Below are 24,806 nucleotides of genomic sequence, written 5' to 3'. Positions count from 1 at the left end.
CGCGTGCTCCAACAGGTGGACAAGGTCGACAGTGTCACTGATGCATGCACTGTCACTGCTCACCATCCTCGTGGCCTCCTCAAATGGTGACAGGACAGTGCATGCATCCCTGATCATGGCCCACTGGCATGGGGAAAAAAAAACAAGCTCCCCTGACCCTGTCCTGGTGCCATAGTCGCACAGGTACTCATTGATGGCCCTCTGCTGCATGTGCAGCCGCTGCAGCATGGCCAACGTTGAGTTCCACCTGGTGGGCATGTCACAGATTAGGCGGTTCTTGGGCAGGTTAAACTCCTTTTGGAGGTCCGTCAGCCGAGCACTGGCATTATATGACCGGCAGAAATGCACACAGACTTTCCTGGCCTGCCTCAGGACATCCTGTAAGCCCGGGTACCTGCCCAAGAACCGTTGCACCACCAAGTTAAGGACGTGAGCCAAACAGGGCACATGGGTCATTTGTCCCTGTCGGAGGGCAGAGAGGAGGTTGGTGCCATTGTCGCAAACCACCATTCCTGCCTTAAGTTGGCGTGGCGTTAACCACCTCTGAACCTGCCCCTGCAGAGCTGACAGAACCTCTGCCCCAGTGTGGCTCCTGTCCCCCAAGCACACCAGCTCAAGCACCGCATGGCATCTTTTGGCCTGCGTACTTGCGTAGCCCCTTGAACGGCTACGGAGCACCACTGGTTCCGAGGACAAAGCACAGGAAGAGGCCATGGAGGAAGAAGAAGAGGAGGGGGTGGAGGAGAGAGGTGTGTCACAATCATTAGCATTTTGGAGGCGTGGTGGCGGAACAACCTCCAACACTACTGCACCTTGTCCTGCATCCTTCCCAGCTGCCAGCAGAGTCACCCAATGCGATGTGAAACTTAGGTAACGTCCCTGTCCATGCCTGCTGGACCATGAGTCAGCGGTAATATGCACCTTACTGCTGACTGCCCTGTCCAGCGAGGCATGGACATTGCCTTCTACATGCCGGTAGAGAGCCGGAATCGCCTTCCGTGAAAAAAAGTGGCGTTTGGGTACCTGCCACTGAGGAACCGCACATTCCACAAACTCATGGAAGGGGGCCGTGTCTACCAACTGAAAAGGCAGCAGTTGAAGTGCTAGCAATTTTGTCAAGCTAGCATGCAACCGCTGGGCATGTGGATGGCTGGGAGCAAACTTCTTTTTCGGCGGTGCAGCAGCTGGGGCAGGGAAATTTGCCTGGTACAATCTGACGTCGGTGTACCAAAAGCAGATTGCCCACAAGTACTTGGCTGTGACACACCTAATTCTACACCTTCATTCCTCTCAGTGCAGGTCTCAGAGAGGACTGAAGGTATAGTGGGGTTGGAGATCTCAGCTGATGAGGAGCAAGGAGAGGTCCTCTTTGTTCTTTGGTGTGGGTCTTTTAGACACGCTTGCCAACGAACTGCATGGCAGGTCAACATATGTCTGGTCAAGCATGTGGTACCCAAGCGGGAGATGTTTTGGCCACGCGAGATACGCTTGAGACATATGTTGCAAATAGCAGCGATGCGATCTGATGCACTCGTCTCAAAAAAGGCCCACACCAAAGAACTTTTTGAATAACACGCAGAGCTGCAGCGCCCTGCACATGTGGAGCTTTGGGGTGTGATGCAGTCAAGGTGCTGCCCTTAGGCTGGCCCCTGGAGGGCATCCTGCCTCGTTGGTGATGTGCCGCCTCCTCCTCCTCCTCTTTCCTATCAGGCACCCACGTTGAGTCAGTGACCTCATCATCCCCTCCCTCCTCATCACTGGAGCAAACCTGGCAGTATGCTGCAGCAGGGGGAGCATGACTGCCAGATTGCTGTCCTTCTTAGGCACCCCCTCTGTCCGTGCTCACGTTACTGCCTTCATCGAGCTCAGTATCATCATCAGAGCCTTTCAAATGCTGGGCATCCTCCTGGAGCATGTACCCAACACTGTGGTCAAACAGTTCGAGGGACTCCTCAGGAGGACATGGTGGGGCTAGAGAAGGAGTCACTGATGACATTGAGCCAAGGGAAGAGGCCGCTGCTTTGCCAGACAAAGTACCCTGGGCATGGGTGAGAGAGGATGAGGAGGATGACGACGGTTTGGTCATCCACTCGACCAAGTCTTCCGCATGTTGCGGCTCAACATGGCCAGCTGCCGAAAAAAAGGCCAAGCGTGTCCCACGGTCACGTGCTCATGAGGATGCACCGTCTCCACGACCAGCACTAGACACAGAGCCTGCTTGCCCTCTCTTATTGGCTTGTGACTGTCTGCCTCTCCTTCTTGGCCTTCCAGACATACTAATGGCCTGTAGCTGCACTAAGCTGGGATATATATATATATATATATATATATATATATATATATATATATGTACTGATACTGCAGCTAGCAAAATCAACTGCCTGCCTGTAGTATGAGAACACCACCAACCTTCTACAGGTAGCTTTAGCTGAACACTGTGCAGAGCTCGCAAAAAAATAACTTGTAGGTTTAGCTGGACACTGTGAGGAGGACGCACCACACTAACTTGTAGTTTTAGCTGAACACTGTGAGCAGGATGCACCGCACTAACTTGTAGGTTTAGCTGCACACTGTGAGGTGGACGCACCCCACTAACTTGTAGGTTTAGCTGAACACTGTGAGCAGGACGCACCCCACTAACTTGTAGTTTTAGCTGAACACTGTGAGCAGGACGCACTGCACTAACTGTAAATAGTCTAGCTGCCTGACTGTGGTAATAATAGTATCAAAAAAACACCAGCAATTTTCTTCAGGTAGCTGTAAATACTGTAACAAGACAAGCCTGCCTGTCAGTAAGAAGATAACAGGAACGGATCTAGCTGAACACTGTGAGCAGGACGCACACCACTAACTTGTAGCTTTAGATGAACACTGTGTAGAGGTCTCACTACACTAACTTGTAGGTTTAGCTGAACACTGTGAGGTGGACGCACCCCACTAACTTGTAGGTTTAGCTGAACACTGTGAGCAGGACGTACCCCACTAACTTGTAGTTTTAGCTGAACACTGTGAGCAGGAAGCACTGCACTAACTTGTAGTTTTAGATGAACACTGTGAGGTGGACGCACCCCACTAACTTGTAGGTTTAGCTGAACACTGTGAGGTGGAGGCACCCCACTAAGTTGTAGGTTTAGCTGAACACTGTGAGCAGGACGTACCCCACTAACTTGTAGTTTTAGCTGAACACTGTGAGCAGGGCGCACTGCACTAACTTGTAGCTTTAGATGAACACTGTGCAGAGGTTTCACTACACTAACTTGTAGGTTTAGCTGAACACTGTGAGCAGGACGCACAGCACTAACTTGTAGTTTTAGCTGAACACTGTGAGCAGGACACACCACACTAACTTCTAGGTTTAGCTGAACACTATGAGGTGGACGCACCGCACTAACTTGTAGTTTTAGTTGAACACTTTGAGCAGGACGCACTGCACTAACTTGTAGCTTTAGATGAACACTGTGCAGAGGTCTCACTACACTAACTTTTAGGTTTAGCTGAACACTGTGAGCAGGACGCACAGCACTAACTTGTAGTTTTAGCTGAACACTGTGAGCAGGACGCACCACACTAACTTCTAGGTTTAGCTGAACACTGTGAGGTGGACGCACCGCACTAACTTGTAGTTTTAGCTGAACACTGTGAGCAGGACACACTGCACTAACTTGTAGCTTTAGATGAACACTGTGCAGAGGTCTCACTACACTAACTTGTAGGTTTAGCTGAACACTGTGAGCAGGACGCACAGCACTAACTTGTAGTTTTAGCTGAACACTGTGAGCAGGACGCACCGCACTAACTTCTAGGTTTAGCTGAACACTGTGAGGTGGACGCACCACAATAACTTGTAGTTTTAGCTGAACACTGTGAGCAGGACGCACTGCACTAACTTGTAGTTTTAGCTGAACACTGTGAGCAGGACACACTGCACTAACTTGCAGGTTTAGCTGAACACTGTGAGCAGGATGCACTGCACTAACTTGTAGCTTTAGATGAACACTGTGCAGAGGTCTCACTACACTAACTTGTAGGTTTAGCTGAACACTGTGAGGTGGACGCACCGCACTAACTTGTAGTTTTAGCTGAACACTGTGAGCAGGACGCACTGCACTAACTTGTAGCTTTAGATGAACACTGTGCAGAGGTCTCACTACACTAACTTGTAGTTTTAGCTGAACACTGTGAGCAGGACGCACCGCACTAACTTCTAGGTTTAGCTGAACACTGTGAGGTGGACGCACCACAATAACTTGTAGTTTTAGCTGAACACTGTGAGCAGGACGCACTGCACTAACTTGTAGTTTTAGCTGAACACTGTGAGCAGGACGCACTGCACTAACTTGTAGTTTTAGCTGAACACTGTGAGCAGGATGCACTGCACTAACTTGTAGCTTTAGATGAACACTGTGCAGAGGTCTCACTACACTAACTTGTAGGTTTAGCTGAACACTGTGAGCAGGATGCACAGCACTAACTTGTAGTTTTAGCTGAACACTGTGAGCAGGACGCACCGCACTAACTTCTAGGTTTAGCTGAACACTGTGAGGTGGACGCACCGCACTAACTTGTAGTTTTAGTTGAACACTTTGAGCAGGACGCACTGCACTAACTTGTAGCTTTAGATGAACACTGTGCAGAGGTCTCACTACACTAACTTTTAGGTTTAGCTGAACACTGTGAGCAGGACGCACAGCACTAACTTGTAGTTTTAGCTGAACACTGTGAGCAGGACGCACCGCACTAACTTCTAGGTTTAGCTGAACACTGTGAGGTGGACGCACCGCACTAACTTGTAGTTTTAGCTGAACACTGTGAGCAGGACGCACTGCACTAACTTGTAGCTTTAGATGAACACTGTGCAGAGGTCTCACTACACTAACTTGTAGGTTTAGCTGAACACTGTGAGCAGGACGCACAGCACTAACTTGTAGTTTTAGCTGAACACTGTGAGCAGGACGCACCGCACTAACTTCTAGGTTTAGCTGAACACTGTGAGGTGGACGCACCACAATAACTTGTAGTTTTAGCTGAACACTGTGAGCAGGACGCACTGCACTAACTTGTAGTTTTAGCTGAACACTGTGAGCAGGACGCACTGCACTAACTTGCAGGTTTAGCTGAACACTGTGAGCAGGATGCACTGCACTAACTTGTAGCTTTAGATGAACACTGTGCAGAGGTCTCACTACACTAACTTGTAGGTTTAGCTGAACACTGTGAGGTGGACGCACCGCACTAACTTGTAGTTTTAGCTGAACACTGTGAGCAGGACGCACTGCACTAACTTGTAGCTTTAGATGAACACTGTGCAGAGGTCTCACTACACTAACTTGTAGTTTTAGCTGAACACTGTGAGCAGGACGCACCGCACTAACTTCTAGGTTTAGCTGAACACTGTGAGGTGGATGCACCACAATAACTTGTAGTTTTAGCTGAACACTGTGAGCAGGACGCACTGCACTAACTTGTAGTTTTAGCTGAACACTGTGAGCAGGACGCACTGCACTAACTTGTAGTTTTAGCTGAACACTGTGAGCAGGATGCACTGCACTAACTTGTAGCTTTAGATGAACACTGTGCAGAGGTCTCACTACACTAACTTGTAGGTTTAGCTGAACACTGTGAGCAGGATGCACAGCACTAACTTGTAGTTTTAGCTGAACACTGTGAGCAGGACGCACCGCACTAACTTCTAGGTTTAGCTGAACACTGTGAGGTGGACGCACCGCACTAACTTGTAGTTTTAGCTGAACACTGTGAGCAGGACGCACTGCACTAACTTGTAGCTTTAGATGAACACTGTGCAGAGGTCTCACTACACTAACTTGTAGGTTTAGCTGAACACTGTGAGCAGGACGCACAGCACTAACTTGTAGTTTTAGCTGAACACTGTGAGCAGGACGCACCGCACTAACTTCTAGGTTTAGCTGAACACTGTGAGGTGGACGCACCCTCTAACTTGTAGTTTTAGCTGAACACTGTGAGCAGGACGCACTGCACTAACTTGTAGTTTTAGCTGAACACTGTGAGGTGGACGCACCACACTAACTTGTAGTTTTAGCTGAACACTGTGAGCAGGACGCACCGCACTAACTTGTAGGTTTAGCTGAACACTGTGAGGTGGATGCACCACACTAACTTGTAGTTTTAGCTGAACACTGTGAGCAGGATGCACTGCACTAACTTGTAGCTTTAGATGAACACTGTGCAGAGGTCTCACTACACTAACTTGTAGGTTTAGCTGAACACTGTGAGGTAGACGCACCCCACTAACTTGTAGGTTTAGCTGAACACTGTGAGCAGGACGTACCCCACTAACTTGTAGTTTTAGCTGAACACTGTGAGCAGGACGCACTGCACTAACTGTAAATAGTCTAGCTGCCTCACTGTGGTACTAATAGGATCAAAAGAACACCAGCAATTTTCTTCAGGTAGCTGTAAATACTTTAACAAGACAAGCCTGCCTGTCAGTAAGAAGATAACAGGAACGGATCTAGGGGAACACTGTGAGCAGGACGCACTGCACTAACTTGTAGCTTTAGATGAACACTGTGCAGAGGTCTCACTACACTAACTTGTAGGTTTAGCTGAACACTGTGAGCAGGACGCACAGCACTAACTTGTAGTTTTAGCTGAACACTGTGAGCAGGACGCACTGCATTAACTTGTAGGTATAGCTGAACACTGTGAGGTGGATGCACCACACTAACTTGTAGGTTTAGCTGAACACTGTGAGCAGGACGCACCCCACTAACTTGTAGGTTTAGCTGAACACTGTGAGCAGGATGCACCCCACTAACTTGTAGTTTTAGCTGAACACTGTGAGCAGGACGCACTGCACTAACTGTAAATAGTCTAGCTGCCTGACTGTGGTACTAATAGGATCAAAAGAACACCAGCAATTTTCTTCAGGTAGCTGTAAATACTGTAACAAGACAAGCCTGCCTGTCAGTAAGAAGATAACAGGAACGGATCTAGCTAAACTGAATACAGTGTATATATATATATATATATATATATATATATATGCAACACCTGGGATGCATATATATACACAATACACTGTAAGTGCAGCTAACTGACTGACTGTTCTGCCTAATCTATCTAACTCAAATCAAATGACACTGTCTGTCTCTCTCTCTCTCTATCTATGAACGCCGGAACACACACTACACAGGGCCGCCGTGCAGGCGGCCTTATATAGTGTGGGGCGTGTGCTAAATCCCCTGAGCCATAATTGGCCAAAGCCTCCTTGGCTTTGGCCAATTACGGCTCTCTGTTCAGACGGCGCTGTGATTGGCCAAGCATGCGGGTCATAGTGCATGCTTGGCCAATCATCAGCCAGCAATGCACTGCGATGCTGCAGTGAATTATGGGCCGTGACGTGCCACACGAATTTGGCGTGAACGGCCCATATCATTCGCAATTCGCCGAACGGGCGAACAGACGGTGTTCGAGTCGAACATGGGTTCGACTCGAACACGAAGCTCATCCCTAATGCCCATTAATCCTTTTCCATTTACACTCTCCAATGCAAAATTACTTCTTACAACTCTACACATATTGGGGCTCTTTTCAAATATCTGCTGCAGGGAAACATTATACATTTATTCAGATGTTTAACTTAATTTTTTACTTGCAAACAAAATTAGGACAAGTAGAATCAGTTTACCGTAAGTAGAGCCTATTTTTTTCCTTTCATTTAAATCTAGATGAAACCGTTTGAAATCCAGAGTACACAGTGTAGAAAGCAACCTTCACATTAGCCTATTTCCTTATTGGAACATGTACACTAATATCCCTGCCACAGGGGCCCATACAGGCAGCCATACTAGTGCCAAGTTTAGTTAAAATCCAGTTCAATTCAGATATTTGTGGTAGACTCTGAGGAAGGCAAGAGTGTTCTGTACTAAGGCGGCCTTGGTTTTAATCATAAGCGTGTTGGCATAGTTTGCCTTTTGAAATATTAAACAAACAAAAGAATATGCTTCATGTGTTATCATCCCACATTCTTACATCAGGAACCCCAGAATTTCTTGGGTGACGGCCAACAGTGGGACCATCCAAAACAAATCAAAGAAAAGGCCAGCCCTCTGCCACTTTTTTACACAGATATCTTCAAGTGCACATGTAGCAGATCAATATTTCAAGGGCATATAGTTCTCCTTTATCAGGATCCTTGGTAATAGTGACATGTGTGTCCCTGAGATGTCAGTCTGATAGATCTTACTGTGAAGTAAATATTAAAAATACTATATTACATTCCTGCGCACTGGGCCAGTTGCTGTACCTGCCTAGTTTGTGCATTTTAATTAGTGGAGTAGTGTTCTGTATACTTAAAGTTCACCCACTCAGCTTAAGCTGCTAAAAGAGAAGGACCACAGTGCACTCATTCTTCTAGAGGACTCAGGGTGTGTCTTGTGTGACTATAAATTCTGATCTTGTTCGGCTGCCTTCACACTGAGGCAGTTTTCAAGTGTTTTAGCGCTAGAAATAGACTCTAAATAATGCCTGAAAACCGCCTGCCATTAATTTCAGTGTCGCTTGTGGGACGTTCTGAAAAGTCCTGCAAGCAGCATCTTTGGGGCGGTTTGGAAGCAGTGTATACTCCGCTCCCAAAACTCCCTGTGCATTGAAATGAATGGGCTGCGCTTCCAAAGCACCTGAAAAGCGATTCGAAAGCGCCTCAATATTAGGCGCTTTTAACCCCTTCTTCAGCCGCTAGTGGGGGTTAAAAGCACCCCGCTAGTAGCCGAAAAGTGCCACTAAAATGAGCAGTGCTTTAGTGCTAACGCTCGGCGGCCCCAGTGTGAAAGTAGCCTTAATGTGATCCTAAGGCAACCTATAGATGATTTGATTTTAAATAGCTTGATTCCCCCATCAACAGAGTTCGTTTTGATGGGGGAAAACCTCCCACAGCCCTACTGTGTTCTGCCGGTAGAGGGACGTAGAGAGCCTTCCCGGCCACCAGAAAACAATGATTACTGCTAGAGGCTATTGCTGTCAGCAGTAATTGCATGACAAAAATCCGACAGGCTGGTTGTAATCAAGTCGATCGATGGATTGACTTGGGTAAAATCAGCCTGCCCATTGCCTTTTGCCTACCCAATTCGGCAGGTCCCTTTCGATCCATGTATGGCCGACATAACTCTATCAAGTTGACTGGGTTAGAAGGAGGCATCACAAGACAATTGTCATGGGGGGTAGGAAGTATAATACAATCTTAACACAGGTTTATGGGTCTAAAAAGCATAATGCAAATCACCTTCAAATTTTATCCAAAAATCTTAAAACTTGACAACATTTTGCAACTCCATATACAGATTGGCCATAGCTAGTATTATAACAACCAATGTTATTATATTGTTATATTACATTGCACAATAATAATAACCTTATCTATGTGGAATTAAAGTGAATCCATCTACTGTATTTGTAATGTAACCATTATATCCGATTAATAAAAAATTAGACTTTTAAACCAAGTGGTACAATACAGATTTATAAAGTATTTTCGGCACATTGTATTTGTCTTTGTATTTTACAGATTTCTCCACCAAATGAGAATGTTATTGTTAGCAATCCCTGGAGACCCTGGTATGAAAGATACCAGCCTATCAGCTACAAACTCTGTACCAGATCTGGCAATGAGCAGCAGTTCAGAGACATGGTGTCCAGATGTAACAATGTTGGGGTAGGAGGATCAATAATTAATATTTTTTTAAGACTATGTTTAATAGTAAAACATACTTTAATATACATACAGATTTTTCAGATAGCTCAGCTCTACAAGTGTGTTAAATGCAAATCATAATTGGTAGGTGCTGTAAGCATAAACAGCAACTAACTAATAATAATGTAAAATAACAATATTGTGATTGTAAATTGCAATGCTTTATGTGGGAAGATTTGTGTTTATAAAGCCAGGTTTATTTTTGGATTTGTGTTTATTAAGCCAGGTTTATTTTTGTTTTGTTTAGGTCATGACACAGGAAGGAGTTGACCAGCTGATCTCATTAGCACACACCCTGCATCATCTACCCTCAGCTGGTCATCTCCTTCTTGTGTCATGGTCTAAAGTCTGTCCAGGAAGTAAGGCAGAAGTAATAGAGCTGGGTTTTTAAACAGCTCTGAAGAGAGTGAAGTAAGTGTGTGTAGAATTTTTGCAAAATAAGTACATTAATGCTATATTGGTACATAAAGGAGCTGGAATAAAAAAAAAAAGGTGAACAAAGGCGAACTTAGATTTTAACTTTGTTGATATGTTATATCTGCCCTCTAAAGTATAATACCAGAGTGCCCATTTACTCACCATGCTCAGATGCAGGTAAAGACCACTTTAACTCCATTTCCCACAATTACCTGCATTCCTATTCCTGTGTCTAGGAAAGATACGTTTCTGAGCTTCCTTTCTTCAGCAGGTTAGTGAGGCCACCCCTGATGAGGCAGAGGTAGTCAGGTAAGTGATCTGCAGCCAGGTGAGAGGCCCTCACATTGTCAAAACCAGTGTGCAGGTAGCTGGACAGGAGCCTAATAGTCCACAGCTTATCCAAAAGATCCAGTCACTGTGGGGAGCACCTCCCCAATTGCTACCACTGTACTTAAGTTCCTTGGGGTGTCCCCCTGTGTCCTCAGGCCTCGGATCCTTCCAGATGTATGCTTGTGTTACTAGAACTACCTTAGTCTTTACTGCTGTTTATCATAATAATTGCATGCCCCCTCTTTAAACCGTTCCTGCTCTGAACCAGGAGTAGTGAACTTGACTTCACAGCATATCATGGGCACAGGCCCCTCCAAGAGAACTATTCTAATCTCCTTTGTGTGTGGGTTCAGGACTTTTTTTTTACCTGCCTTCCGTGGGTAGGACAGCCCATTAATTTAATTGGACTGCCCTTCCCTCAGAACAGGGGTCTTACAAGTATGAACCTAGCTTTACACCAATGGGCCTCTCTTTGCCTCTTGGGCTAGTTTCCAGGAGATGTCCCTATATAGGGCTTAAAGAAATAGGAATCAACAACAAGAATGCCTTTTAACAGTTTTCTGAAGCAAAGGAAGCAAAGATATTGACACACTTCAGCCATTCCTAGCTATTTCCAGTCTGGGCCAATTCTGACATTTCTCTCATACATGCAAAAATCTGCATTTTTTAGCTAGAAAAATACTTAGAACTCCCAAACATTATTTACCTTTTAAGCAGAGGCATGTAGAATAAAATGGTTGCTGTTGCAATTTTTTATGTCACACAATATTTGTGCAGCAGTTTATCAAAAGCAAATTTTCAGGAAAAGTACATTTAAAAAAATTTTAGTGCACACAAAACACAATATAATACATTCATTTTAGGTAAACCATAAAAGGCGAGGTTACGTCGTGTAAACAGATACCTTACATACAGTATCATGCTTTAAAATTGCTCATACCCGTGGAACGGCGCCACACTACGGTACTAAAAATTCTCTGTAGGTGACACCCTAAAAGCCTTTACAGGTTACCAGTTTAGACTTATACCTCACATCTGTGGTGCGATCACCGTTTACATATGCGTGCATTACCTATGTGCGCAATCGCCTTTGTACGGGGTGGACAGGGTCGCTTGAAATTTTTTTTTATTTCATTATGTATTTATTTATTATTTTACATTGTACCATTTTTTTGGATCAACTTTATTGCTATCACAAGGGATAGATCCAATAGACCCCCTATCTCTCCTCTGCCCTCCAAAGCATCTGATCAAACTGAGATCGGTTTCATTAAATGCTTTTACAAGCCATAATGGCTTGTTTACAACAATCCAAAACCAGAAGTGACTCAATCCTTATCACCTCCAGTTTCTGACATCACAGAGAGGAAGGAACAATGTCAGTTCCTTTCACTCTGTCTTGGGCATCGGCAGCCAAATCCGATACCCAAGACAGAATGAAAAGAACTGACATTGTCACATTATCGGTATCCTTAATAGGATGGGAGAGCTTGTTACAGGTAGCAATGGGAGGGGAGAACCTCCTTCCGCCACCTGCAAAAGTGATCCAGTGGCTGTATAGCCGCTTTAATTACTTTTACTTTGTAGGAAATCACTGGCCCTAAAAAATGATACCTTAAGGTGGCTCTAAAGCCTTAAGGTTTTTTACCTTAATGGATTCTTTGCATTAAGGGGAAAAAACATTCTCTGCTGCAGCTGCCCCCCAGACCCCATTCTTTCCCTTACCTGAGCCCACCGGACCATCGATGTGCACGAGAGCAGCGGCACCCACCACTGTCTCTCTCCTCATTGGACAGATTGATAGCAATTGGCTCCCGCTGCTGTCAATCAAATCTGGTGAAACCATTGTACAGAGTAGGTAAGTATAAGCATGTTTATTATTTTTATAGAAAAAAAAATAAAATGAAGCTTTACATCCACTTTAATTATTGCTGCAGCTGCAGTGATGACCAAGATATCATCCTTTCTGTCCAAAGACACACGGGTACATCCTAAGGACGGGAAGTGGGTAGAGAGCGGCAGCACTCACCATAAAGCGGAGCTCCACCCAAAGGGGGAAGCTCCGCTTGTTTGCTTCCTCCCCCCCTCCGCTGCCACATTTGGCACCTTTCGGGGGGGGGGGGAGAGCGGGTACCTGTTTTTGACATGTACCCGTCCCCACTTCCAGGAGACCTCGCTGCGGTGTGGTCCCTTGGAATTTCGGCCCCCCTCCTCCTTCCCCCCGCCGCCGGGCCATTCACAAAGCACAGCGTGCTTTGCGCATGCACAGTAGGATACCGGCTGTGAAGCCGCAAGACTTCACTGCCTGTCTCTCTAACAAGGAATGGTGGCGGCAGCACCCGAGAACTGATTAAAAAATCATCTGGGGTGCCAACATTACAGGATTCCTGGACAGGTAAATGTCCTAATATTAAAAGTCAGCAGCTACAGTATTTGTAGCTGCTGACTTTTAATTTTTTGGTGGGGTGGCTGGAGCTCATCTTTAAGTTATGAACAGTCCAGCAAAGTTTTGGTAATTGTTGCATGAGAAGAGAGATGAGAGACCCATTGCTCACAGGAGGGGAGCCCCAGAGTCCAGCATCCCAGAGCAGGAAGATGCAAATAGTCTTAAAACTTCCTTATACTACTGCAGGCTTCCCCCTAAGGGAAAGCTAAATTTAAAAAGGCCCAGCTGCATACATGTTGAACTGGTCCAGTTCAATCACAGAAAAAAACAGTAATCTCTCTCTTTGTGGCAACTAACAAATGAAACTGCCTTCCTAATATATCCTTACCCAGAGTAACCCACTCTTAGCGGGCAGAGCTGCCACTTAACCCAAGCAGCTCCTAAGCTGAATTTCTTTTGAAAAGCTATGGTGGCATCTAGTGGCCAATCGGGGGAACTAGAACAGGCCACATCCATGACCTACAGCACAGCCATTTGTGTTCTAAACTGTTTTACCCAAGTAGCAATTCTCAGCTAGACTCTCTGTTATAGCATCTTATAGAGACTATGCTATGTAGCCACGTGTTAACCTGATTAGGTTGTAAGAATATTTCTGTGAAGAGAACATGTTTGCTTTTATAATCGTCTTTGTGTTATTCTGCAGTATATGCATGCTAGCTGCCATTCTGCACCTGTTTTGCATTATTGATTCTAATTTTGCACCTGATTAGTAAACTTCAAGTTAGAGTTTCGATCTGTTTGGTTGTTGGCCAATTACCAGTCCTGTAAGTACAGTACCATTCAGTACAACTATTGATTGGTGTAGTAGTGTTAGTACACAAGTACTTGGCTTAATTTTTTTAACTGACATCCCTAATTTGTTATACTACAGTAAATGTACCAATAATATATCTTTATACACCTAAAGTTTCAGACACTTTGGACATTTGTATAATATATTATTTTGGTTACTTCTTGTACAGGTATACATCTATGTGGATGCTATCATTAATCACATGTGTGGCTCTGGCATGGGTGCAGGCACGCATTCAACTTGTGGCAGCTCTTTCAATGCAGGTTCAAGAGATTTCCCTGCTGTTCCATATTCTAGTTGGGATTTCAATGATGGAAAGTGTAAGACTGGCAGCGGTGAAATTGAAAACTATGGTGATCCTTATCAGGTAGAAAACCTGTCATTCATTCATCTTTCTTTGTGTCTGCCTGTATGTCTAATCTATCTATCTATCTATCTATCTATCTATCTATCTATCTATCTATCTATCTATCTATCTATCTATCTATCTATCTATCTATCGATCTGCAAGGAATGTATTGTAGCCATATGCACATCAACTTATGTGGAACGGTGGAATTTATAAATGGCCAACAAATAATGAAATTATTTTCCCACATCTAGGTTAGAGATTGCAAACTTGTTGGCCTTCTGGACTTGGCTCTAGAAAAGGATTATGTGCGTGGAAAGATTGCAGACTTTATGAACAATCTCATTAATATTGGAGTAGCTGGTTTTAGATTGGATGCTGCAAAACACATGTGGCCTGGAGATATTAAAGCTATTACAGACAGACTGACGAACCTCAACACCAGATGGTTCCCTGGTGGAGCTAGACCTTTCATTTTTCAAGAGGTAATCTCAAGTATAAAATCCTACAAAAATCATTTTATTTGTATCCTTAAGTATATTCTGTGGACCTACATTATAGATAATATTACAGTGTGGTAAGTTTATCCTACAAATGTTTATAAATCTACTGTTTCTAGCTCAACAATTTTATAGTTATTGACCAATCGGTGTCTTTAAAGCAATCTGATAAACTAAATTACAATTTATGGATTAATCAAAGCCTTTAAAGCGCTTTTCTAAACACTGTTTGCACGAAGGTTGGGCATGTAGACAAAAAAAAAAGAAAACAATTATAGTAGTATACTGCCTTGCTTACCCATTAGCACTACCTTTTTGAGAAAATAAACTTAATATTATAGCATTCTCATCCTTGTCGGCTGAACAGTGACTGCATCCAGTCAGATGCAGTCACTGTTCTGGTATTCGGCAACCATTGGTCTTGATGACTGCTGAATACATTAGCAGTTTAGCATGGATGGAGGTGTCTATTAGATTTTTCTAAATGCACATATGTCTAGTCTTCCATACATCCACAAATGAAGAAGTTTGCCTTTGGTTTCTGAATGTGGGAATTCCTTTTCCTTAACAGGTCATAAATCAATAAGTCTTAACACAAGCTGTAAGTGGTAGTCAGTATGGGGTGCATGGCACAAATGCTTGGGATATCCTGTCAAAATGTGATCAAAATTTTCCATCCTGTATGAATGGGGCAATTTCAGTCAATTTCAGTCTCATCTCGTGAGAACCACCATTACTTTGATTGTGTTGTGATTGTAATGGAATAGAAAGTTTGATTGCTCTATCAACTTTACAAGTGAACACAAAGACCAACCTGAGGAGTTTGCAAATGCAAACAAAAGACATGTGACTATTTACACATTGCCAAGCCAGTTTTTAAAGAAAAAAAGAGTCTCTTACCAGGCACTACAAAGCCACCTGTTAGATAACACGTTCCACCTCTGATGTCTTCATAGCTGGTATACCTTAAGTATGAATACTCATATTAGTAGTCCTTGACCCCAGCAACCATGCATTTTAATACCTGTAGCTTTCACTGGTAAAATTCAACTCCCAAGAGACAATGATTACTGTTCCAACATATACGACTTATAAACCACGAGATGTAGCATTATAGAGTGTACCTATTACCTTTTTACATCTGTGACAATACATGAATCTTTTACATGGATGGATTTGCCCCTTGATTCTGCAAAAATATCATATATAACATGTTGTTTCAGGTAATTGATCTTGGAGGTGAGGCCATTTCTGCCAGTCAATACTTTGGAATTGGCCGTGTCACTGAATTTAAATATGGAGCCAAACTTGGTACAGTCATCCGCAAGTGGAATGGAGAAAAGATGTCGTATTTAAGGTAAAAAAGTAAAAGACGTTAATGATTTTTGTTGGATAAGTTGAGTCAACATTTATATTACTTTGCTGCTACATTCAAGTCATTGTAGTGGAAGAAAGTAGAAAATGATTGGAAAGGTCACCCATTGACCATTCTTTCTCAAATACCTTCACAAATGAGGAAACAAGCCAAAGTAAAAGCCAGTTTGTATGCAACTCTTACTAAACCAAAATGTGCACTTCACTTAAATATGCCTAATGATGCCTATAATTAACATTCCCTATTACCTCTCCTACTGCTACTACCTCTGAAGGGATAGATGTCTCCTAATCCTTACTTCCTATCCCACTCTTCCTTACCTTTCTGTCTTTTTTTTTCTGTGTTGCTGCCTTTATCTTTAATGTTTCTATTATATTACTCATTATCTTTGCAAATAAGTTAATTAATATAAATAAATTCCAGGACACATACAGTAATGGTCTCCAGATGGGTTATAAAAACCCCAAAAGAAACCTAGCACAAGGTTCCTTTAAGAAAATTTCCATAGGTACTTTTTATTTTTATACTGATTTGTTGTTCTTCATACTAACTAATGAATATTTTGGGATTGCTTTAAATTTGCTACTATTTAGAAGAAGTAATTTGAGTCTCTGCTTTCTTTTCTGTTTCTATCGTGTTTTGTGACTCACTGTATAATTGGCATAGAATATAGCTTTTTTTTTTTTTTTAAATATGGCAGTAACCCAATTTGTTGAAAAGCTTTTCTAAAAGATTGTATCTTTGGTAAAAATATCAATAAAAAGCAACTGATGTGTTAAATTATTTTTCTAAAATGCTGTTCATTATTGTCCCTCTGTAGGAACTGGGGAGAAGGTTGGGGCTTTATGCCAAATGATAGAGCCTTGGTCTTTATTGACAACCATGACAACCAGAGAGGACACGGTGCCGGTGGAGCTTCTATCCTAACTTTCTGGGAACCTCGGTAGAATTTACAAATAACCCAAGAATGTTTTTGTGTGTTTGTGTAAAGGAGTGTGTATGGGTGTATGTGTCTGTTTTTATATATATACAGTATGTAAATATATATGGGTTTTCCTAAGAAGCTGGGATTAAGTAGCATCTAGTCACCAGCAATGCATCCTAAGTGTTAAGCCCTCATATTTGCACCTCTGGGAGCAGGTGATGTGCCAGAAATGGCAATCATTCAGCAGGCAAGAAAATATTAGTAACAAGTTTTGATTAGGTAGTATTTAGCTAAAGCCATACACAGGTCCATGGTGACATTATTTATGCAAAGTTATAACCCAGGCAAAGGTGCTAAATGGAAGAAGACAAGCAAATAGGAAAATCCAGAATACTATCCAAATTTGTTACCAAAGAAAAAGGATTTACAAATTAGATTGTTGAGTTGGCACAATGAACCATGTACTGTCCCATTGCACTTGGCTCCCCATCTCTCCAAAGTTAATAACCTAGTGTAGTAGGTTTATAGACTAGTAATAATTATAGCAAAAGGGTTTTCAAGTGTCTACCATGCTTCCCTGATACCAGTCCAAATGTCCATTGGCATTTGATTGCCTGATCTTTTCAGAGGAATAGACCAAAATGGTCCAAATAACAGTGGGCTTCCCTCACAACAACTACTTAATCTCCAGTTGTGTGCAACATAACGCAGTAGGGAAAAGAGTCCCTTTGGACCTTTTAATTGATCAGTAAATGCTAAACAAAAAAATAAGTAAAACCTTTTTTTAAAACAACCAGTCATACCCTCTCAAATTCACTGCTTAAACTAATAAAATGTAATTGAAATATTACAGACAGTGATGTCTTGATGTTGATAAACTCTTTTCCAAAAAAATCCATCCAGCATTAAATCCTCACTGTACATTTGGTACCTCACCCACATGCTCATCCACTTAGACCAAATGGGCTTTAAGCTCTCCAGGGAGACCAGAGACAGGACTACCTATGCAATTAATCTTATTCATTTGTCCCTATAGAAGAAAGACCACACTTTTCACAGAGGCAGAAAAAGCCTTTGATAGAGTCCAGTGGCCTCGGCCCCCACATGCCTTCCTGTATTAACACGTTGTACCTTGCTCTTTTCACATGGGTGCACGTGAATGGAGAGTTCTCCTCCATTTACCCCATCAAATATGGCACAAGACAGGGGTGCCCACTCTCCCCACTTATATTTATATTACATAGTTACATAGTTCCATAGTTAGTCAGGTTGAAAAAAGACACAAGTCCATCTAGTTCAACCAAAAAAAAAAAATACAATCCCATATACACAATCCTTCACCAACAGTTGATCCAGAGGAAGGCGAAAAAACCCAGCAAAGCATAATCCAATTTGCTACAGCAGGGAAAAAAAATCCTACCTGATCCCCCGAGAAGCAATCAAATTTTCCCTGGATCAACTTTACCTATAAATGTCAGTACCCATTTATATTATGTACATTTAGGAAAGAATCCACGCTGCGGGAGCGTGCCCGCAGGTCAGGCGGACTTGATGTCTGCTGGGGACCCGCAATCGCCTAGTACAGAGGCAGAATGGTGATCTGCCTTTGTAAACCAGGCGGATCCCCATTTTGACAGGAGACATGACAGAGATCTACTGTTCTCAGTGATCTATCATGTCCCTGCCAGCCCATCCCCCCCTACCATTAGAACACACTGAGGGAACACATTTAACCCCTTGATCGCCCCCTACTGTTTACCCCTTTCCTGCCAGTGTCCTTTTTACATTGATCAGTGCATTTTTATAGCACTGATCAATGTAATAATGTCACTGGTCCCCAAAAAGGGGGTCAGATTTGTCTGCCTCAAAACTATCCCATAGTTTGTAGACGCGATAAGTTTTGTGAAAACCAATCAATATACGCCTGGTTAGCTTACAGTCCTGTTTACACCTTGCTTTTGCTTGGTGCTTCGATGAGGCTTCGACGAGGCTTTGGTGGAGCTTCAATGGGGCTTCGATGAGCCTTTGGTGGGGCTTTGAGGCTTTGTGGGGCTTTGATGAGGCTTTGGTGGTGCTTCAGTGGGGCTTCAAGCGAGCTTTGCCATAGACACAACTAAATCAACATGGGGTATAATTTTTGAAGCCAAAGCAAAAGCAAGGTGTAAACAGGACTGTAAGCTAACCATTTTATTTAGTGACAGGAGCTTTGACTAGTGTTCAGAGAGCTTTAACAAAGCATGTCCGAAGCCTTGTTTTGAAGCAAGTGTAAACTAGCCGTTAATGTGTTTTGAAGCCGAAGCAACTGTAAATGAGCCCTAACAGTTTTGTGGGAAGTTTGGATATTCTTGTTCACTATGGAAGAAATTTGGTGAAAGTGGTGCACACAGAATCTGGTGCAGCTGTGGATAATAACCAATCAGCTTCTAATTTCAGCTTGTCCAGTTACGCTTTGACAATAAAACCTAGAAGCTTATTGGTTACTATGCACAACTGCATAAGATTCTGTATGCACCAGGTTTTACATGAACCCATACAAGAGGGTTCTACGTGAACCAAATGAAATGCACATTACCATATAAGGTAACTAGTATATCAGAAACAGGCTGTAATTTTTTTGTGTATCCATACAAAAATGTTGTTTTTCTTTTCATTTCTATCTTAAGCTGAATGGTTTGTGTCACAAGGTTTACATATACGTTAAGCTTTGTCAGTAAAACCTGAAAGTTGATTGGTTTCTATGTAGAGCTGCACCAGATTTTGCATGCTTTAGTAAATCTCCCCATTGCATATAAAAATGGTGATGGCACAAGATCCTCTATAAATGAACACAAATGGTACCCCATCTATTTTTTGTCTTATGATTTTTCATTCCAGTCCTTACAAGATGGCTCTTGGCTTCATGTTGGCTCATCCTTATGGTTTTACACGTATAATGTCCAGCTTCAGATGGTCAAGAAACTGGGTGAATGGCAAAGTAAGATAAACTACCTTTCACACAATAGATCACGACTGAAATTACTGTCATGTGATATTTATTAAAAGTGTATCAAAATTTTTTTAAATCTTCACTTTGTTAATAGGATCAAAATGACTGGATTGGACCTCCAAGTTACTCTGATGGCTCTACCAAGTCAGTTACCATCAATGCAGACACCACTTGTGGCAATGACTGGGTTTGTGAGCACAGATGGCGTCAGATTAAGTGAGTATTTGGTCATTACCTCAGATTAACTACCCTGGCGGTATGATTATATCAGATTTTTGATGCTCAAAGTGGTACAATGTTTTGCATGGAAATTTGGCGTTTTATATTATAGGCCTGTAATTCTTAGGAATAACACACTTAAATCTGTCCAAACAAGAGTCTAGTAGACAGCCCGGGTATGATAAAGTTTGAAGCACGAAATCATAAATTATAATATAATAAATAACTATAAATATAAATAATATAATAATAATAATAAAAATTATTCAATGTAATCAAAGCAAAAACACTGAAATTTGCCCAGTTGCAGAATTGTCACTTGTCATTACTTTCAGTGTTTGATGACGAATTTCCCTACAAATCACTATTGCTCAATTCTGCAAGTGATTCTAATTTATTATCACTGTTTTCTAGCTGGTCTAAAACCACTTTTGATGTAAAAAAAACACTTTTTGGTTGCTATGGACAATCTCCAGTTTCCAAGCAGAAAGAACAGTATATATAATATAAAACTGCATGCAGAGCATTGGATAAACCACTAGGGACAAAAGGGTTTTGAAATGATGTGATACAGTACACTGTAATCTTACAGATTACATTACTGTATGTGTAATGTGTTTTTAACTTTTTGAATTTGGTGCCGTGCTCTGTCCCCGTGCGTCGCAACGCTCGGAGGGAATGGAGCTCGGCACTTTGAGTGGAGACACGGCTTGCACACACATCGGGAAGACAAGGATCCTGGGGACAAGTTAAGTAACTTTGCCTGGATCCTGCAATGCTATCCCGAGTGTGGCTCGGGCGTAACGCTTTTGGTACTGAAAATTCACCACGAATCACACTCGGGAATACCGCTAGGGAGGTTAAATCTAAATGGGGAATATCCTTTTTGGGTTGAAATACACATTGCTATGTATCATAACTATGAAAAATCTTAGGCCCAACAAATAAAAAATATCAATGTATAATGAGATATTGCCTAATGAGATGTTGTCGGTATATATTAAACCAATATTATTCCACTTAAAGTGGAACTCCACGCACAAACACATCTTTATAGATTCTTAACTGTAAACAAAAAACTTACCTTTGGACAGGTGTGTTGGACTGTAAATATAAGGGATCCTTGTAATTTATCCACCCTCATCTCCCCTTGTTCATTCATAGAATGTCTTGCAATCTGTGAACCATTCACAAAACAAAAGACATGCTGTGAATGGAGAAGAGAAGAGGAGGGGCAGATACATGACAGGATCACTTCCCTGTATGAGAGACTGAAGTAAAGTGAAAACTCTATATAAATGAATATATTAACTGTGAAAGTAAAATTGCCTCTATTTACAGTCTAATACACCTGCCCAGAGTTCTGCTTTAAATTGAACCGGTTGCTTTGCCCTGCTTTCTTTGATATCTTATAAAATATTTTGCCAATTGCTTGGAATCCTGTGATACTAAAATAAATTAATAAAAATCTAGTATCCTAAATAGGGATGAGCCGAACACCCCCCAGTTCGGTTCACAGCAGAACATGCAAACAGGTAAAAAATTAGTTTGAACGCGCAAACACCGTTAAAGTCTAGGGGACACGAACATGAAAAATCAAAAGTGCTAACTTTAAAGGCTTATATGCAAGTTATTGTCATAAAAAGTGTTTGGGGACCCGGGTCCTGCCCCAGGGGACATGTATCAATGCAAAAAAAAGTTTTAAAAACAGCCGTTTTTTCAGGAGCAGTGATTTTAATAATGCGAAACAATAGTGAAACAATAAAAGTGAAATATTCCTTTAAATTTCATACCTGGTGGGTGTCTATAGTATGCCTGTAAAGTGGCGCATGTTTCCTGTGTTTAGAACAGTCCGAGAGGAAAATTACATTTCTAAAGGAAAAAAAGTCATTTAAAACTACTCGCGGCTATAATGAATTGTCGGGTCTCGGCAATACAGATAAAAGTCATTGAAAAAAACGGCATGGGATTCCCCCACAGTCCATTCGGGTCTGGTATTAATATTAAGGGGAACCCCGAACCAAAATAAAAAAATGTGTGGGGGTCCCCCCAAATTCCATACCAGGCCCTTCAGGTCTGGTATGGATATTAAGGGGAACCCCACGCCAAATTTTTTTTTTAAAAATGGCCTGGGAGTCCCCCTCAAAATCCATACCAGGCCCTTCAGGTCTGGTATGCATTTTAAGGCAAACCCCGTGCCAAAATTTTTAAAAAAATGGCATGGGGTCCCCCCAAAAATCCATACCAGACCCTTATCTGAGCACGCAACCTGGCAGGCCGCAGGAAAAGAGGGGGGATGAGAGAGAACCCCCCTCCTGAACCGTACCAGGCCACATGCCCTCTACATGGGGAGGGTGCTTTGGGGTAGCGGCCCCCCAAAGCACCTTGTTCCCATGTTGATGGAGACAAGGGCCTCATCCCCACAACCCTTGCCCGGTGGTTGTAGGGGTCTGCGGGCGGGGGGCTTATCAGAATCTGGAAGCCCCCTTTAGCAACGGGACCCCCAGATCCCGGCCCCCCTGTGTGAAATGGTAACGGGGTACAAATGTACCCCTACCATTTTACAAAAAATGTGTGAAAATGGTAAAAAAACACAAGACACAGCTTGGGACAAGTTCTTTATTAAAAAATAAAAGAATAACAATGTCCCACGAAGTCCATTCATCTTCTTCTTCTCTCACTCCAATGGACCGAAAAAGAAAAAAAAAAGCAGCACGCCGCCACCGATCTGCCTCCATGGGAGGCACCTGCTGTAATGACCGGCCTCTCAGGTGAAACCTCTTTTATAACTGAGGGCGGGGCCATGCGATGATGACGCCGGGTGACCCCACCCCCCCTCTGACGCACGGGTACATATCTATGGCTTTCCCGTAGCGTCAGAGGGGGCGGGGCCACCTGGTTATGTAACCGAGTGACCCCGGCCCCTCTGAGGGGGGTGGATCACTTGATTACGTAACCGGGTGGCCCCGCCCCCTCTGACACCATGGGAAACCCATAGGGATGTCCCCATGCTTCAGAGGGGGCGGGGTCACCCGGTGACCTCGTGTGGCCCCGCCCTTAATTATAAAAGAGCTGTCACCTGAGAGGCCGGTCATTAAGGTGGGTGCCTCCCATGGAGGCAGATCGGTGGAAGCGTGCAGTTTTTTTTTTTTTTTTTGGTCCGTCGGAGCGAGAGAAGAAGAAGATGAATGGACTTCGTGGGACACTTTTTTTTTTTTTAAAAAAGGACTTGTCCCAAGCCGTGTCTTCTGTCTTTTTTACCATTTTCACACATTTTTTGTGAAATGGTAGGGGTACATTTGTAAGGGGTCCCCTTGTTAAAGGGGGATTCCAGATTCCGATAAGCCCCCCGCCCGCAGACCCCCACAACCACCGGGCAAGGGTTGTGGGGATGAGGCCCTTGACCCATCAACATGGGGACAAGGTGCTTTGGGGGGGCTGCTACCCCAAAGTACCCTCCCCATATTGAGGGCATGTGGCCTGGTATGGTTCAGGAGGGGGGCACTCTCTCATCCCCCCCTCTTTTCCTGCGGCCTGCCAGATTGCGTGCTTGGATAAGGGCCTGGTATGGAATTTGGGGGGACCCCCCACACATTTTTTTAAAATTAATATTCAAACCAGACCCGAAGGGGTAGGGGAATCCCATGCCGTTTTTTTTTCAAAGACTTTTATGTGTATTGCCGGGACCGGCAATTCAGCATAGCCGCGAGTACTTTTAAATGGCTTTTTTTGTCTTTTAGAAATGTCATTTTGCTCTCAGACTATTCTAAACATGGGAAACATGTGCCACTTTACAAGCATACTATAAACACCCCCCAGGTACGAAATTTAAAGGAATATTTCACTTTTATTTTTTCACTTTAAGCATTATTAAAATCACTGCTCCTGAAAAAAAGGCCGTTTTTAAAACTTTTTTTTGCATTGATACATGTCCCCTGGGGCAGGACCCAGGTCCCCAAACACTTTTTATGACAATACCATGCATATAAGCCTTTAATATTAGCACTTTTGATTTCTCCTATAGACTTTTAAAGGGTGTTCCGCGGCTTTCAAATTTGCCGCAAACACCCCAAATTGTTTGCTATTCGGTGAACAGGCGAACACCCGATGTTCAACTCGAACTTACGTTCGACTCGAACATCGGGCTCATCCCTAATCCTAAAATATTTGGTTTGATTTCCACATTTCCTTCCGTGCTACTTTATATTTATATCTCTGTCCAAGTATATGTGTCTGATAAAAATTAGTCCTAAAAATAAATTTTAATTATGCACATTGTAAATCTTAACGTAATAGGCAACTATTTTAGGTTTACAAAAACAAAAACAAAAAAAAGAAAGCTTCAAACCCAGGACCCTGCATTCACTATATTTGGTCTCCCACAGTAAACAGAACATGGAAATTCAATTATTTTAGTAAACATAAACTGCTAAATACCTTTCTCATCAGCAGTATATAGCAGTCTTGTGACTTTTTTCAGTGTCCGGCTTGAGCACTGACTAAAGCTTGTAGGAAGTGTTTTCATTCTCCTCTGACTGTCCTATGTGGACGCATGACCCCTGACCCTCTGTCTGGACAGTGCTGATTGGCCCTGTGCTGATCACATGCACCCTCCCAAAAAAGAAAAAAAAAACTCTCTAGAAATACACACCAATGCTCTGTACTATCAGCAGATGGATTGGGAACTGTAGGGGAGGATCAGAGAAGATCAGTTCAAACTGATGTTTTACACAATG

At 43.0% G+C, this 24,806-nt stretch overlaps 1 protein-coding gene across 1 annotated transcript in view; it reads left to right on the top strand.

The window, feature by feature from the left end:
• The window catches only part of LOC141102523 (pancreatic alpha-amylase-like), a 41,979-nt gene that overhangs the window by 4,796 nt on the left and 12,377 nt on the right, over positions 1-24,806 (top strand). Inside the window, exons 2-8 of the mRNA XM_073591454.1 lie at positions 9,545-9,691; positions 13,886-14,083; positions 14,320-14,550; positions 15,789-15,922; positions 16,761-16,883; positions 19,740-19,839; positions 19,946-20,067. Of these exons, the coding sequence (XP_073447555.1) occupies positions 9,545-9,691; positions 13,886-14,083; positions 14,320-14,550; positions 15,789-15,922; positions 16,761-16,883; positions 19,740-19,839; positions 19,946-20,067 (1,055 nt within the window). The remainder of the gene's footprint in view (positions 1-9,544; positions 9,692-13,885; positions 14,084-14,319; positions 14,551-15,788; positions 15,923-16,760; positions 16,884-19,739; positions 19,840-19,945; positions 20,068-24,806) is intronic.

The sequence above is a fragment of the Aquarana catesbeiana genome, linkage group LG07 (assembly GCF_042186555.1).
Source record: "Aquarana catesbeiana isolate 2022-GZ linkage group LG07, ASM4218655v1, whole genome shotgun sequence".
NCBI classification, from domain to species: domain Eukaryota; kingdom Metazoa; phylum Chordata; class Amphibia; order Anura; family Ranidae; genus Aquarana; species Aquarana catesbeiana.
This window is presented reverse-complemented; position numbering and strand designations above follow the sequence as displayed.